Source organism: Cottoperca gobio, unplaced genomic scaffold, assembly GCF_900634415.1.
Source record: "Cottoperca gobio unplaced genomic scaffold, fCotGob3.1 fCotGob3_149arrow_ctg1, whole genome shotgun sequence".
Lineage (NCBI taxonomy): Eukaryota > Metazoa > Chordata > Actinopteri > Perciformes > Bovichtidae > Cottoperca > Cottoperca gobio.
Genome location: NW_021166809.1, coordinates 71,762 through 89,195, shown reverse-complemented (window position 1 = coordinate 89,195; position 17,434 = coordinate 71,762). Strand labels below are relative to the sequence as shown.

At 39.9% G+C, this 17,434-nt stretch overlaps 1 protein-coding gene across 1 annotated transcript in view; it reads left to right on the top strand.

Annotated features, from left to right (window-relative positions):
• The window catches only part of nek1 (NIMA-related kinase 1), a 52,162-nt gene that overhangs the window by 10,273 nt on the left and 24,455 nt on the right, over positions 1-17,434 (top strand). Inside the window, 20 exon segments of the mRNA XM_029426261.1 lie at positions 301-373; positions 574-725; positions 848-913; positions 1,131-1,190; positions 1,371-1,418; positions 1,832-1,912; positions 2,373-2,551; positions 3,029-3,148; positions 10,675-10,777; positions 10,956-11,042; positions 11,492-11,575; positions 11,655-11,732; positions 12,136-12,231; positions 12,308-12,460; positions 12,660-12,713; positions 12,867-13,080; positions 13,191-13,307; positions 13,389-13,556; positions 14,024-14,146; positions 14,228-14,333. Of these exon segments, the coding sequence (XP_029282121.1) occupies positions 301-373; positions 574-725; positions 848-913; positions 1,131-1,190; positions 1,371-1,418; positions 1,832-1,912; positions 2,373-2,551; positions 3,029-3,148; positions 10,675-10,777; positions 10,956-11,042; positions 11,492-11,575; positions 11,655-11,732; positions 12,136-12,231; positions 12,308-12,460; positions 12,660-12,713; positions 12,867-13,080; positions 13,191-13,307; positions 13,389-13,556; positions 14,024-14,146; positions 14,228-14,333 (2,162 nt within the window).

Genomic DNA, 17,434 nt, shown 5'->3' with positions numbered 1-17,434 from the left:
ACACCCTCTGTCCTCACATCCTCTGTCCTCACACCGAGTTCATAGATGCATAAAACATTTTAGTTTTTGAAATTCTATATTCAATATTGTCATTTTAAAATAAAGAATGATTCAAAGTGTTCTTGATAAAAAACAGCAAAACAATTAAATACAAATTTTAGACGGAGCTCCATGGTGACTAGTGCTACTCTTAGAAAATGCCCTGCGGGCGACCAAGTGACTGTCACCGCGTTGGCTGCCCCTGGTATAAAGACATAAAGACTGTTTAGTTAATAACACATTGTTCTCTACTTATTCCAGATCATTGCTCAGGAATTTCGCCATAACTTTCTTCACAAGCAGCCTAAAGTGTGTATGGCGCAGGGACCAGCAGGTAGGAAAATGGGTATATATTGTGTGTGTGTGTGTGTGTTTGTGTGTGTGGTGGGGGACGGGCGGGTGGGTGGGATATTTTTACCTGCATCCTGATCGTTGAGCCCTGACACACAAAGTCCCAGTTAAACTGCATCATGAGCCTTTTAGCTGTTGAATCCTGACTTGAGAAATGTTTGAATATTTCTTACTCGTGACTAGCAAAGCGTCCGACACCTGGCTCCATCCCGCTCGCCCCCGCTCACAGGATTACTAAACCAGCCAGCAAATACGGAGTGCCTTTAACCGCGAGGAGGCCGCCGGACGCTGTGAGGAAACCTGCCGAGAGGAGACCGGCTGTGAAGCCTAGAGCGGTCAGTCGTGTGTGTGTGTGTGTGTGTGTGTGTGTGTGTGTGTGTGTGTGTGTGTGTGTGTGTGTGTGTGTGTACCATAGTGCGTGGCCAGCCTCTGAACCTCAGTGTCATATGTTGCTCAGGCCCCCCCCCCAGCAGCCCCCCACAGAAGAGTGAGTCAAGTGGAGGAAGAGAGGAGAAAACATGAGGTACAGCTGAGAGCTCTCCCCCCCCCCCCTTCCTCTCCACATTCACACCCACCTGAAGGTTCTACCAACATCTTCACTTCCTTCACATTATGCTTGATCCCCACATTCACCTGTTGTGTGTGTGTGTGTGTGTGTGTGTGTGTGTGTGTGTGTGTGTGTTTGTCGAGTTTCTTTAACGTCTCTTTTTGATCTGCGATGCTTCTTCCTCCTGCTGCAGGACGGCATGAGGAAGAAGAGGATGGAGCTGATAGAGAAGGAACGGAAACAGAGAGAGCAGGTGTGTGTGTGTGTGTGTTTAATTAGTTGTTATTGTAATTAGAGTTGGAACATAGAATAACATCACATGCTGCACATAATGACACATTATAACATTATGACGTTAACATCTTATCATATGAATTATATTAGTTACTTTATTAAACATGATTATTAAATGAGTTCTCTTTGTGTGTCTCAGGTGTTCCTGTTTAAAGCAGAGCAGATGAAGAGATATGAAAAGGAAAAGGTTTGTGATTAATCACTATAATATTATCGTGTGTATGTATGTATGTATGTATGTATGTATACACAGAAATATAATGTTTACTTTATTTCTCATGCATATTTTCATCTAATTAACATTTTGTATATTTATTACATGAATTTAAAATAATGAAACTGATTTTTATTGATGTTTCTGACGTTAAATTACTGTGTATAATTCATAAATAATACAATACTGTATATAAAATATATCTTACTGTAGTTAAACTATCATGAAGAAAATGCATCAAGGGAGGAAAGTAAACAACATTTGAATTGTTCTGCTGCAGATAAAAATTGAAAAAGACTTGATGCATTTAATCACCATAAGAAAATGATCTGAAGCGTTTTCACTGTATGTTCGTCTAAACATAAATAATGATGAATCTCCAGCAGATCAACCGCATCAACCAGGCGCGAGAACAAGGCTGGAAGCACGTGTTGAGTTCCAGTGGAGGCAGCAGCCCGGAGAGGAAGGTGGGGACATGTGATGATATAAAGTGTCCTCGTGTTGTCTTCTACAGTCGGTGTCCACATCGTCCCTCAGACATCTTTCACTTCACTCTGTCTTTATTGTCCCACGAGAGCTAATGTGTCAGACTCGAGGTGCAGGTCGTCCGGCCTCATTGTTCAGGTTTCATCTCGTTGTGTCTGAGGAGGAAATGTTGATTACATGTAAACTACGAGATCAAAGATCCACACAGCTGCTGATTTGTCATTTTCTTGTGTCTGTGAGCTTCTTGACTAAATGCAAATTAACGTTTGACTTTGTGTGGACAAGTTGTGTTTGAGAGTTTTTAAGTTAAGTATTTTATTCTAATCGAAGCATGTCAGCAAAGTGTAAACATCTTGAAGTTGACACTTCTGCACAAGAGGAACATTAAATAAACGACTTCAGAAAACGGAACAATAAAAGAAACGTCTTCTGTCCCCTCAGTGTTTTGTAGGAGGGGGGAACAGGGCCGTCCCGTGCTCTGCTCAGGGTCCCACTGCAGCTCAACTCTACAGTAAAACCCCGTATGAACATTACCACGCTGCTCTGGACCTAATGTCCAAACCTCAGGCGAGAGGGAGCAGCAGAGAGGGATTCCCCGCAGCCCCGGGCAGCCCGGCTCGGTGAGCTCACACCAACACAACGTTAACGTGAAGTCTGTGCACACACGAGGCTGCACTGAGATTATTAATATATCAGTAGAGGCTGATCCAAACATGTTCAATAACTGCAGAGTTTAAAGTCTCAGATCTTCTGCTTCAGTGCAGACTTCAGAAACTTCTTTCACTTTGCTCATAAAACTGTTTCAAGGATTGAAGCTTCATGTATTGTCTTCATGCATCAGAGATCAACCTAATGCAGTTGTAGTCCCACAACAAGAACAGAAGTTTAGAATTTGCATGAGGAGGAATGTAAATATGGCCGACACCTCAACACACACACACCTGTGTTAACTGCCGGTCTAACAGAACTCTTCAGCACCATAGCTGACATTTATTTATTACATTATATCAATAAAAGCAATGTGAAGCATCAGATCCAGTACAGCTCTGCTTTGTGTTGAATAGTTGTTTAATGGCGTCTCCTCTGTGTGATGGAAGTGTGCCGGTGGCGGCCGGCCCCGTGATGCCCAACGTCTCCGCACGACTCCTGAACCCCGACGCAATCCAGAGAGAACTGCTGCGGCTGCAGTACGTTTCCAAACCTGCACATGTGAGCAGGTCAGTGGAGCTGCATGTGCACCTGGTACATGTGCACCTTACTGGTACATGTGCACCTTACTGGTACATGTGCACCTTACTGGTACATGTGCACCTGGTACATGTTCCTTAAATAAGAACCTTTCTCCTCATCTTGGTCTTACACTTAAGGAATCACTTAAAGTTAATTACACCGTTAAACAAGAGACCTTAGCAACCAGATTTTGGGTTCTGCTACACTATAGTCTTCTTGTCTTCTTATGTTCTGCTACACTATAGTCTTCTTGTCTTCCTATGTTCTGCTACACTATAGTCTTCTTGTCTTCTTAGTTCTGCTACACTATAGTCTTCTTGTCGTCTTATGTTCTGCTACACTATAGTCTTCTTGTCGTCTTATGTTCTGCTACACTATAGTCTTCTTGTCGTCTTATGTTCTGCTACACTATAGTCTTCTTGTCTTCTTATGTTCTGCTACACTATAGTCTTCTTGTCTTCCTATGTTCTGCTACACTATAGTCTTCTTGTCTTCTTATGTTCTGCTACACTATAGTCTTCTTGTCGTCTTATGTTCTGCTACACTATAGTCTTCTTGTCGTCTTATGTTCTGCTACACTATAGTCTTCTTGTCTTCTTATGTTCTGCTACACTATAGTCTTCTTGTCTTCTTATGTTCTGCTACACTATAGTCTTCTTGTCGTCTTATGTTCTGCTACACTATAGTCTTCTTGTCTTCTTATGTTCTGCTACACTATAGTCTTCTTGTCTTCTTATGTTCTGCTACACTATAGTCTTCTTGTCTTCTTATGTTCTGCTACACTATAGTCTTCTTGTCTTCTTATGTTCTGCTACACTATAGTCTTCTTGTCTTCTTGTCGTCTTATGTTCTGCTACACTATAGTCTTCTTGTCTTCCTATGTTCTGCTACACTATAGTCTTCTTGTCGTCTTATGTTCTGCTACACTATAGTCTTCTTGTCTTCTTATGTTCTGCTACACTATAGTCTTCTTGTCGTCTTATGTTCTGCTACATTATAGTCTTCTTGTCTTCTTATGTTCTGCTACACTATAGTCTTCTTGTCGTCTTATGTTCTGCTACACTATAGTCTTCTTGTCTTCCTATGTTCTGCTACACTATAGTCTTCTTGTCTTCTTATGTTCTGCTACACTATAGTCTTCTTGTCGTCTTATGTTCTGCTACACTATAGTCTTCTTGTCTTCTTATGTTCTGCTACACTATAGTCTTCTTGTCTTCTTATGTTCTGCTACACTATAGTCTTCTTGTCTTCTTATGTTCTGCTACACTATAGTCTTCTTGTCGTCTTATGTTCTGCTACACTATAGTCTTCTTGTCGTCTTATGTTCTGCTACACTATAGTCTTCTTGTCGTCTTATGTTCTGCTACACTATAGTCTTCTTGTCTTCTTATGTTCTGCTACACTATAGTCTTCTTGTCGTCTTATGTTCTGCTACATTATAGTCTTCTTGTCGTCTTATGTTCTGCTACACTATAGTCTTCTTATCTTCTGCTACATTATAGTCTTCTTGTCTTCTTATGTTCTGCTACACTATAGTCTTCTTATGTTCTGCTACATTATAGTCTTCTTGTCGTCTTATGTTCTGCTACACTATAGTCTTCTTGTCGTCTTATGTTCTGCTACATTATAGTCTTCTTGTCTTCTTATGTTCTGCTACACTATAGTCTTCTTGTCGTCTTATGTTCTGCTACATTATAGTCTTCTTGTCTTCTTATGTTCTGCTACACTATAGTCTTCTTGTCGTCTTATGTTCTGCTACATTATAGTCTTCTTGTCTTCTTATGTTCTGCTACACTATAGTCTTCTTGTCGTCTTATGTTCTTCTACACTATAGTCTTCTTGTCTTCTTATGTTCTGCTACACTATAGTCTTCTTGTCGTCTTATGTTCTGCTACACTATAGTCTTCTTGTCTTCTTATGTTCTGCTACACTATAGTCTTCTTGTCGTCTTATGTTCTTCTACACTATAGTCTTCTTGTCTTCTTATGTTCTGCTACACTATAGTCTTCTTGTCTTCTTATGTTCTGCTACACTATAGTCTTCTTGTCTTCTTATGTTCTGCTACACTATAGTCTTCTTGTCGTCTTATGTTCTGCTACACTATAGTCTTCTTGTCTTCTTATGTTCTGCTACACTATAGTCTTCTTGTCTTCTTATGTTCTGCTACACTATAGTCTTCTTGTCTTCTTGTCGTCTTATGTTCTGCTACACTATAGTCTTCTTGTCTTCTTATGTTCTGCTACATTATAGTCTTCTTGTCGTCTTATGTTCTGCTACACTATAGTCTTCTTGTCTTCTTATGTTCTGCTACACTATAGTCTTCTTGTCTTCTTATGTTCTGCTACATTATAGTCTTCTTGTCTTCTTATGTTCTGCTACACTATAGTCTTCTTGTCTTCTTATGTTCTGCTACACTATAGTCTTCTTATGTTCTGCTACACTATAGTCTTCTTGTCTTCTTATGTTCTGCTACACTATAGTCTTCTTGTCTTCTTATGTTCTGCTACACTATAGTCTTCTTGTCTTCTTATGTTCTGCTACACTATAGTCTTCTTGTCTTCTTATGTTCTGCTACACTATAGTCTTCTTGTCGTCTTATGTTCTGCTACACTATAGTCTTCTTGTCTTCTTATGTTCTGCTACACTATAGTCTTCTTGTCTTCTTATGTTCTGCTACACTATAGTCTTCTTGTCGTCTTATGTTCTGCTACACTATAGTCTTCTTGTCTTCTTATGTTCTGCTACACTATAGTCTTCTTGTCTTCTTATGTTCTGCTACACTATAGTCTTCTTGTCGTCTTATGTTCTGCTACATTATAGTCTTCTTGTCTTCTTATGTTCTGCTACACTATAGTCTTCTTATGTTCTGCTACACTATAGTCTTCTTGTCGTCTTATGTTCTGCTACATTATAGTCTTCTTATCGTCTTATGTTCTGCTACACTATAGTCTTCTTATGTTCTGCTACATTATAGTCTTCTTGTCGTCTTATGTTCTGCTACACTATAGTCTTCTTGTCGTCTTATGTTCTGCTACACTATAGTCTTCTTATGTTCTGCTACACTATAGTCTTCTTGTCGTCTTATGTTCTTCTACACTATAGTCTTCTTGTCTTATGTTCTGCTACACTATAGTCTTCTTGTCGTCTTATGTTCTGCTACACTATAGTCTTCTTGTCTTCTTATGTTCTGCTACACTATAGTCTTCTTGTCGTCTTATGTTCTGCTACACTATAGTCTTCTTGTCTTATGTTCTGCTACACTATAGTCTTCTTGTCTTCTTATGTTCTGCTACATTATAGTCTTCTTGTCGTCTTATGTTCTGCTACACTATAGTCTTCTTGTCGTCTTATGTTCTGCTACACTATAGTCTTCTTGTCGTCTTATGTTCTGCTACACTATAGTCTTCTTGTCGTCTTATGTTCTGCTACACTATAGTCTTCTTGTCGTCTTATGTTCTGCTACACTATAGTCTTCTTGTCGTCTTATGTTCTGCTACATTATAGTCTTCTTGTCGTCTTATGTTCTGCTACATTATAGTCTTCTTGTCGTCTTATGTTCTGCTACACTATAGTCTTCTTGTCGTCTTATGTTCTGCTACACTATAGTCTTCTTGTCTTCTTATGTTCTGCTACACTATAGTCTTCTTGTCGTCTTATGTTCTGCTACACTATAGTCTTCTTGTCTTCTTATGTTCTGCTACACTATAGTCTTCTTATGTTCTGCTACACTATAGTCTTCTTGTCTTCTTATGTTCTGCTACACTATAGTCTTCTTATGTTCTGCTACACTATAGTCTTCTTATGTTCTGCTACACTATAGTCTTCTTGTCTTCTTATGTTCTGCTACACTATAGTCTTCTTGTCTTCTTATGTTCTGCTACACTATAGTCTTCTTATGTTCTGCTACACTATAGTCTTCTTATGTTCTGCTACACTATAGTCTTCTTGTCGTCTTATGTTCTGCTACACTATAGTCTTCTTGTCGTCTTATGTTCTGCTACATTATAGTCTTGTCGTCTTATGTTCTGCTACACTATAGTCTTCTTGTCGTCTTATGTTCTGCTACACTATAGTCTTCTTGTCGTCTTATGTTCTGCTACATTATAGTCTTCTTGTCGTCTTATGTTCTGCTACATTATAGTCTTCTTGTCGTCTTATGTTCTGCTACACTATAGTCTTCTTGTCGTCTTATGTTCTGCTACACTATAGTCTTCTTGTCTTCCTATGTTCTGCTACACTATAGTCTTCTTGTCTTCCTATGTTCTGCTACACTATAGTCTTCTTGTCTTCTTATGTTCTGCTACATTATAGTCTTCTTGTCGTCTTATGTTCTGCTACACTATAGTCTTCTTGTCTTCCTATGTTCTGCTACACTATAGTCTTCTTGTCTTCTTATGTTCTGCTACACTATAGTCTTCTTGTCTTCTTATGTTCTGCTACATTATAGTCTTCTTGTCGTCTTATGTTCTGCTACACTATAGTCTTCTTGTCGTCTTATGTTCTGCTACACTATAGTCTTCTTGTCTTCCTATGTTCTGCTACACTATAGTCTTCTTGTCTTCTTATGTTCTGCTACACTATAGTCTTCTTGTCTTCTTATGTTCTGCTACACTATAGTCTTCTTGTCTTCCTATGTTCTGCTACACTATAGTCTTCTTGTCGTCTTATGTTCTGCTACACTATAGTCTTCTTGTCTTCTTATGTTCTGCTACACTATAGTCTTCTTGTCGTCTTATGTTCTGCTACACTATAGTCTTCTTGTCGTCTTATGTTCTGCTACACTATAGTCTTCTTGTCTTCTTATGTTCTGCTACACTATAGTCTTCTTATGTTCTGCTACACTATAGTCTTCTTGTCGTCTTATGTTCTGCTACACTATAGTCTTCTTGTCGTCTTATGTTCTGCTACATTATAGTCTTGTCGTCTTATGTTCTGCTACACTATAGTCTTCTTGTCGTCTTATGTTCTGCTACACTATAGTCTTCTTGTCGTCTTATGTTCTGCTACATTATAGTCTTCTTGTCGTCTTATGTTCTGCTACATTATAGTCTTCTTGTCGTCTTATGTTCTGCTACACTATAGTCTTCTTGTCTTCCTATGTTCTGCTACACTATAGTCTTCTTGTCTTCCTATGTTCTGCTACACTATAGTCTTCTTGTCTTCCTATGTTCTGCTACACTATAGTCTTCTTGTCTTCCTATGTTCTGCTACACTATAGTCTTCTTGTCTTCCTATGTTCTGCTACACTATAGTCTTCTTGTCTTCTTATGTTCTGCTACACTATAGTCTTCTTGTCTTCTTATGTTCTGCTACACTATAGTCTTCTTGTCTTCTTATGTTCTGCTACACTATAGTCTTCTTGTCTTCCTATGTTCTGCTACACTATAGTCTTCTTGTCTTCTTATGTTCTGCTACACTATAGTCTTCTTGTCTTCTTATGTTCTGCTACACTATAGTCTTCTTGTCTTCTTATGTTCTGCTACACTATAGTCTTCTTGTCTTCCTATGTTCTGCTACACTATAGTCTTCTTGTCGTCTTATGTTCTGCTACACTATAGTCTTCTTGTCTTCTTATGTTCTGCTACACTATAGTCTTCTTGTCGTCTTATGTTCTGCTACACTATAGTCTTCTTGTCGTCTTATGTTCTGCTACACTATAGTCTTCTTGTCTTCTTATGTTCTGCTACACTATAGTCTTCTTATGTTCTGCTACACTATAGTCTTCTTGTCTTCTTATGTTCTGCTACACTATAGTCTTATGTTCTGCTACACTATAGTCTTCTTGTCGTCTTATGTTCTGCTACACTATAGTCTTCTTGTCGTCTTATGTTCTGCTACATTATAGTCTTGTCGTCTTATGTTCTGCTACACTATAGTCTTCTTGTCGTCTTATGTTCTGCTACACTATAGTCTTCTTGTCGTCTTATGTTCTGCTACATTATAGTCTTCTTGTCGTCTTATGTTCTGCTACATTATAGTCTTCTTGTCTTCCTATGTTCTGCTACACTATAGTCTTCTTGTCTTCCTATGTTCTGCTACACTATAGTCTTCTTGTCTTCCTATGTTCTGCTACACTATAGTCTTCTTGTCGTCTTATGTTCTGCTACACTATAGTCTTCTTGTCTTCCTATGTTCTGCTACACTATAGTCTTCTTGTCTTCCTATGTTCTGCTACACTATAGTCTTCTTGTCTTCCTATGTTCTGCTACACTATAGTCTTCTTGTCTTCCTATGTTCTGCTACACTATAGTCTTCTTGTCTTCTTATGTTCTGCTACACTATAGTCTTCTTGTCTTCTTATGTTCTGCTACATTATAGTCTTCTTGTCGTCTTATGTTCTGCTACACTATAGTCTTCTTGTCTTCCTATGTTCTGCTACACTATAGTCTTCTTGTCTTCTTATGTTCTGCTACACTATAGTCTTGTCTTCTTATGTTCTGCTACACTATAGTCTTCTTGTCGTCTTATGTTCTGCTACACTATAGTCTTCTTGTCTTCCTATGTTCTGCTACACTATAGTCTTCTTGTCTTCCTATGTTCTGCTACACTATAGTCTTCTTGTCTTCCTATGTTCTGCTACACTATAGTCTTCTTGTCTTCCTATGTTCTGCTACACTATAGTCTTCTTGTCTTCTTATGTTCTGCTACACTATAGTCTTCTTGTCTTCTTATGTTCTGCTACATTATAGTCTTCTTGTCGTCTTATGTTCTGCTACACTATAGTCTTCTTGTCTTCCTATGTTCTGCTACACTATAGTCTTCTTGTCTTCTTATGTTCTGCTACACTATAGTCTTCTTGTCTTCTTATGTTCTGCTACACTATAGTCTTCTTGTCGTCTTATGTTCTGCTACACTATAGTCTTCTTGTCTTCTTATGTTCTGCTACACTATAGTCTTCTTATGTTCTGCTACACTATAGTCTTCTTGTCTTCTTATGTTCTGCTACACTATAGTCTTCTTATGTTCTGCTACACTATAGTCTTCTTGTCTTCTTATGTTCTGCTACACTATAGTCTTCTTGTCTTCTTATGTTCTGCTACACTATAGTCTTCTTGTCTTCCTATGTTCTGCTACACTATAGTCTTCTTGTCTTCTTATGTTCTGCTACACTATAGTCTTCTTGTCTTCTTATGTTCTGCTACACTATAGTCTTATGTTCTGCTACACTATAGTCTTCTTATGTTCTGCTACACTATAGTCTTGTCTTCTTATTTTCTGCTACACTATAGTCTTCTTATGTTCTGCTACACTATAGTCTTCTTGTCTTCTTATGTTCTGCTACACTATAGTCTTATATAGTCTATATACTTCCACAGGCCGAATTTGTGAGGCCATAAATATTACAAGTGAAAGCAAACGCTACTGTAAAAGCTCTTTCATTGCAGCCTTGGTGTTCTTCCCTTAAGTCCCTCTAAGGAGAAATTAAAGTACTGAAGGTGTTTTTATGCTGCTGCTCTCCTTGTTCTCAGTGTGAAGAGGAGTCAGAGTATTAATCTGCACCTTGTGTTTTCAGGCCGCGTGGTCACATGGCTGCAGGACGAGCCTATCAGGTGGAGGAGTTCTTACAGCGGAAGAGAGAAGCCATGCTCAACAAGGTCCGAGCTGAGGGACAGCTGGTACGTAGTGGGACTGACCGTGATTTATGAACCCTGGTGATGTAGACGAGGAGTCATTGTTATGAACGACCCTTTCTAAGTTACATGTAGTGATGAGTCAATGCAGCGTTTCCTCCCGGCAGCTGGTGACTGTTGGCAGTTAGATGATTGTATAATGTGGTTGATTGAACGGTAACAGGGAACTCGGCAAAGCCTGGCAGCGACGTACGGAAGCCGGGCCGGTTCTATCCGGTGCTGGAGACCCAGAGCCAACAGAGAGGAGGAGGTAGGAGCCTGAAGGTCCAGCATCACACTCGCTCACTCACAGCACGTCCGGCTTGGCTCGCCGTCCTTCATGTGTCTGCACAAAACTCCCATAATGCAACCCGGCAGCTCCACCTCATGCTCGCTGCCCGCACAACCCGTGGTGCTCATTTGTGTTGGCTGTTTATATTCACCACAAGGAATCCCATCTGTTTCTGTTTGGTTTATAATGTCCCGTTTTAAGTGTGTGTGTGTGTGTGTGTGTGTGTGTGTGTGTGTGTGTGTGTGTGTGTGTGTGTGTGTGTGTGTGTGTGTGTGTGTGTGTGTGTGTGTGTGTGTGTGTGTGTGTGTGTGTGTGTGTGTGTGTGTGTGTGTGTGTGTGTGTGTGTGTGTGTGTGTGTGTGTGTGTGTGTGTGTGTGTGTGTGTGTGTGTGTGTGTGAGAGAGTGTAACATTCTGTATCTGTCCTCAGGAGTATTTGTTGAGACTGAGGCAGATCCGCCTGCAGAACTTCAACGAGCGTCAGCAGATCAAAGCCAGACTGCGAGGAGAGAAGGTACCGAGCTTCAGAATCAGAGATTTAAAGACTCTTATCCCGCTCTCTCACATTTCTTCTCCCGTCTGTGTGTTTTCAGTGCGACAGCGACGGTTCTGACAGCCAGGAGTCCAGCGAGGAAGCGGAGCTCAGGAGAAGGAAGATCGAGGCTTTAAAAGTGAGTCTGACTGCAGAATAACACGTAACGATATCTGCAACATGTAGACAAGACACAAAGCAGTCAGAGCTCCTGATTGTTTAAGGAGGATTAGTGACGCTCAAGTTTAGTTTACAAAAGTTTAAATCATTCTTAGTCTTAATTAAATACTACATTTCAGTCCAGTGGAGCCAGAAGCAGTGATTGTTTAAGTTTAGTCTACAAGTGAGAGACAGAAGAACTCCAGTTCGTCTTCAGTGCATGTTGACATCGTCTCTGTGTTTAATGACTCCTCGTCTTGAGACGCTGACACGCGTGCGTTATAGTTGTCGTTAACAAAAGTAACACTGCTGCAATTTGATGGAACTCCTTTTGTGATTTCCATAGCTTCATTCTTCTTTGTTCGTGTTTATGAACCCGACAGGCTCAAGCACACGCCCGTGCTGCTGTGCTGAGAGAGCAACTGGAGAAGAAGAGAGTTGACGCTCTTGAGCGGGAAAAGAGATCTTGGGAGGAACATGTGAGCTCCATCATCCCGTCGCTTATCCTCCCTGCTGCTTCACTGTAAGTCTCATCTTGTGTTTGTGTTGTTGAAGCTGGCAGCTCGGGGGGTGAAGGTCGGCGTCACGGCGGCAGGAGACACAGCGGTGGAGGAGGTTCCCTCTGACGCTCCGCAGCTCAGTCCTTCTCAGCCAGACGCAGCTGCTCAACTTATATCCATGACCGCCGCCCTGCAGAATGTCGGAGCAGTCAGTTACATTTACAAACTCTGTCTCACTTCACGTCTTGTTGTTGTTATTGTTGTTGTTGGGTGGTGATGGTCTGGTGGTACGCCTTCCAAACCAGAAGGTCGTGAGTTCAATACCAGGCTGCCACCATTGTACCCAGACGCTCTGGAAATGACCTGTAATGTTGTTTCAGTTCCTAAAATACGTCTTGTGTTGGCAGATTACTCCACTGAAGGAGAAATTGTCTCAGCCGGAGACGGCTGCGGTCGTCCAGGTGAGAGTGGTCAGTTCATCTGTTCAGCACCTTTCTCTGTGGATGAATACATGATGTATAGATCTGATGATGAGGAAACAAAGAAGTGAAATTGCAGGAATTCTGATTCAATAGTTACAACAAATAATCCGTCTAACTGCTTTCATGCTGCAGAGTGAGAAAAAGCAGATTCTGCGCAGACTTAACCAGAACCTCAAAGCCCAGAGTCCGGAGGAGGAGGTGGAGGGTTCTCCTCCTGCCCCCCAACAGAACCAGCCTGACACAGAGGAACGCCCCGCTGCCGACGGAGACCGCAAGAAGTGGGAAGCAGCAGAGCTGCCCGTCCTGCCGGCTCAGCAGACCTTGGAGGAAACCTGCATCACAGCCAGTAAGTGGAGACTTTATTCAACAACTGTATATTTTAAAAGTCTGCAAAATGAGTCCAAACATGAAATGATGCAAGTTAAAATGAGGATAAATAACTTTCTCTCCCCTCAGTGTCTCCTGAAGAGAGACCGTCCTCCGGTGCAGACAGGAAGAAGTGGGAGGCAGGAGTTCCCTTTGTTCTCTCTGTGGCCCAACACACTCTGGAGGAGACGGGCATCAGGACCATCGGTGAGTTCACAACTACATCAATCTGCAGTGTGCACATGGAACATGTCTCAGTGTGTGTGTGTGTGTGTGTGTGTGTCTCAGAGCAAACCGTGGGGGAAGTTATACAGATATGTGGGCTGCATGAGGAAGGTCCCAGGAAGGTTTGGAGAGCGAGTCCAGACTCTCAGGTGCTCAGAGTCCTGCAGGAGGCCGAGCTGCAGCCTCTCACCCAGCAGCTGGAGAACAGCGTCTGTGAGGATCCCAGTCCTGGTCAGTCATCTGGACATTTTAATATTCACACACGAGACTGCATAAAGTCCAGAGAGTAGTGTGTCAGGAGAAGTCATGAAGCCACCAGCTGATGCAACGTACCTGCTCTCCTCTAATGAACAATAACAAAGGAAAACTAAGACGACATAATTAAAAAAGAACTAAAAATAATGAGCACAAGAAGCAGACGAACAACTAATAAATAAAGAGAAATGTATTTATTATATATTGGACATCATTCATTAAAATGTTCTAATGCAGGGGCCTCATGATTTATGATCACTTTATTTATTTCATTTGTTTTTCACTAAATAAAGTTCCGTGTCCTGTCATCTGTGATGCAACACAAATATTAGTTTTTGGTGCCATTTTAAGTGTTTTAAGCATTTAGATTATGACATAACTGTGACATGAAATGTTCCACCTCACGCCTTCGTCACTTTCTGATGATGTCATATTCTGCCCAGATGAGCCTCACCGGGCAGCAGTGGAGATGAAGACGCCTGAAGAAGAAGTGCTGTCCTCGAAGACGCCGGCTGAGCTTCAGAGTGCAGCCGGCGCAGAGCGAGCCGACCTCACTGAGACTCAGGGTGAGACTCTGACGCTGCTCGCTGCTCTCTTCTCTCAGCTCCTCCTCAAAGTTTAATCTTATCTGGTGTGAATTCTTCCAGATCCAGCAGACATGGAGTTCTTGGTTTTGGAGGAGACGTCTAACCCGACATCACGTCCCCGAGTTGCTGCGCTGCAGGCCTGGCAGCAGGAAGCCCAGCAGCCAATGTGACTGTTCTTCTTTTATATCAAAGGAACAGTTCACCCTTAAAACGATGTTTCTCTCCTGCAGAAAAGCTTTTCTCTCTCCTGCCTCTACGGTGCACGAAGAATCAGAAAGAAAAGTCTTGATGAAGTTTAACAGAAAACGATCTGAGTTTACAAACTGGAGCAGAATAATAACGTCTCGTTTATCCAGTCGGTGCTTCACGAACACTAAAACATTAACATTTAAAACACTTCACATCAACCGTCTCACTCTTACAGGACTCTAGGACTCTATAACTCTATAACACTAGAACTCTAGGACTCTATAACACTAGAACTCTAGGACTCTATAACACTAGAACTCTAGGACTCTATAACACTAGAATTCTATAACACTAGAACTCTAGGACTCTATAACACTAGGACTCTATAACACTAGAACTCTAGGACTCTATAACACTAGAACTCTATAACACTAGGACTCTAGGACTCTATAACACTAGAACTCTATAACACTAGAACTCTAGGACTCTATAACACTAGAACTCTATAACACTAGGACTCTAGGACTCTATAACACTAGAACTCTAGGACTCTATAACACTAGAACTCTATAACACTAGAACTCTAGGACTCTATAACACTAGAACTCTATAACACTAGAACTCTAGGACTCTATAACACTATAACTCTATAACACTATAACTCTATAACTCTATAACACTAGAACTCTATAACACTAGAACTCTATAACACTAGAACTCTAGGACTCTATAACACTAGAACTCTATAACACTAGAACTCTATAACTCTATAACACTAGAACTCTATAACACTAGAACTCTAGGACTCTATAACACTAGAACTCTATAACACTAGAACTCTAGAACTCTATAACACTAGAACTCTAGAACTCTATAACACTAGAACTCTAGGACTCTATAACACTAGAACTCTATAACACTAGAACTCTATAACACTAGAACTCTAGGACTCTATAACACTAGAACTCTATAACACTAGAACTCTAGGACTCTATAACACTAGAACTCTATAACACTAGAACTCTAGAACTCTATAACACTAGAACTCTAGAACTCTATAACACTAGGACTCTATAACACTAGAACTCTATAACACTAGAACTCTATAACACTAGAACTCTATAACACTAGAACTATATAACACTAGAACTCTATAACACTAGAACTCTATAACACTAGAACTCTATAACACTAGAACTATATAACACTAGAACTCTATAACACTAGAACTCTATAACACTAGAACTCTATAACACTAGAACTCTATAACACTAGAACTATATAACACTAGAACTCTATAACACTAGAACTCTATAACACTAGAACTCTAGAACTCTATAACACTAGAACTCTATAACACTAGAACTCTATAACACTAGAACTCTATAACACTAGAACTCTAGAACTCTATAACACTAGAACTCTAGAACTCTATAACACTAGGACTCTATAACACTAGAACTCTATAACACTAGAACTCTATAACACTAGAACTCTATAACACTAGAACTCTATAACACTAGAACTCTAGGACTCTATAACACTAGAACTCTAGGACTCTATAACACTAGAACTCTAGGACTCTATAACACTAGAATTCTATAACACTAGAACTCTAGGACTCTATAACACTAGGACTCTATAACACTAGAACTCTAGGACTCTATAACACTAGAACTCTATAACACTAGGACTCTAGGACTCTATAACACTAGAACTCTATAACACTAGAACTCTAGGACTTTATAACACTAGAACTCTATAACACTAGGACTCTAGGACTCTATAACACTAGAACTCTAGGACTCTATAACACTAGAACTCTATAACACTAGAACTCTAGGACTCTATAACACTAGAACTCTATAACACTAGAACTCTAGGACTCTATAACACTATAACTCTATAACACTATAACTCTATAACTCTATAACACTAGAACTCTATAACACTAGAACTCTATAACACTAGAACTCTAGGACTCTATAACACTAGAACTCTATAACACTAGAACTCTATAACTCTATAACACTAGAACTCTATAACACTAGAACTCTAGGACTCTATAACACTAGAACTCTATAACACTAGAACTCTAGAACTCTATAACACTAGAACTCTAGAACTCTATAACACTAGAACTCTAGGACTCTATAACACTAGAACTCTATAACACTAGAACTCTATAACACTAGAACTATAACACTAGAACTCTAGGACTCTATAACACTAGAACTCTATAACACTAGAACTCTAGGACTCTATAACACTAGAACTCTATAACACTAGAACTCTAGAACTCTATAACACTAGAACTCTAGAACTCTATAACACTAGGACTCTATAACACTAGAACTCTATAACACTAGAACTCTATAACACTAGAACTCTATAACACTAGAACTATATAACACTAGAACTCTATAACACTAGAACTCTATAACACTAGAACTATATAACACTAGAACTCTATAACACTAGAACTCTATAACACTAGAACTCTATAACACTAGAACTCTATAACACTAGAACTCTATAACACTAGAACTCTATAACACTAGAACTCTATAACACTAGAACTCTAGAACTCTATAACACTAGAACTCTATAACACTAGAACTCTATAACACTAGAACTCTATAACACTAGAACTCTAGAACTCTATAACACTAGAACTCTAGAACTCTATAACACTAGGACTCTATAACACTAGAACTCTATAACACTAGAACTCTATAACACTAGAACTCTATAACACTAGAACTCTATAACACTAGAACTCTAGGACTCTATAACACTAGAACTCTATAACACTAAAACTCTATAACACTAGAACTCTAGGACTCTATAACACTAGAACTCTATAACACTAGAACTCTAGGACTCTATAACACTAGAACTCTATAACACTAGGACTCTATAACACTAGAACTCTATAACACTAGAACTCTATAACACTAGAACTCTAGGACTCTATAACACTAGAACTCTATAACACTAGAACTCTATAACACTAGAACTCTATAACACTAGAACTCTATAACACTAGAACTATATAACACTAGAACTCTATAACAC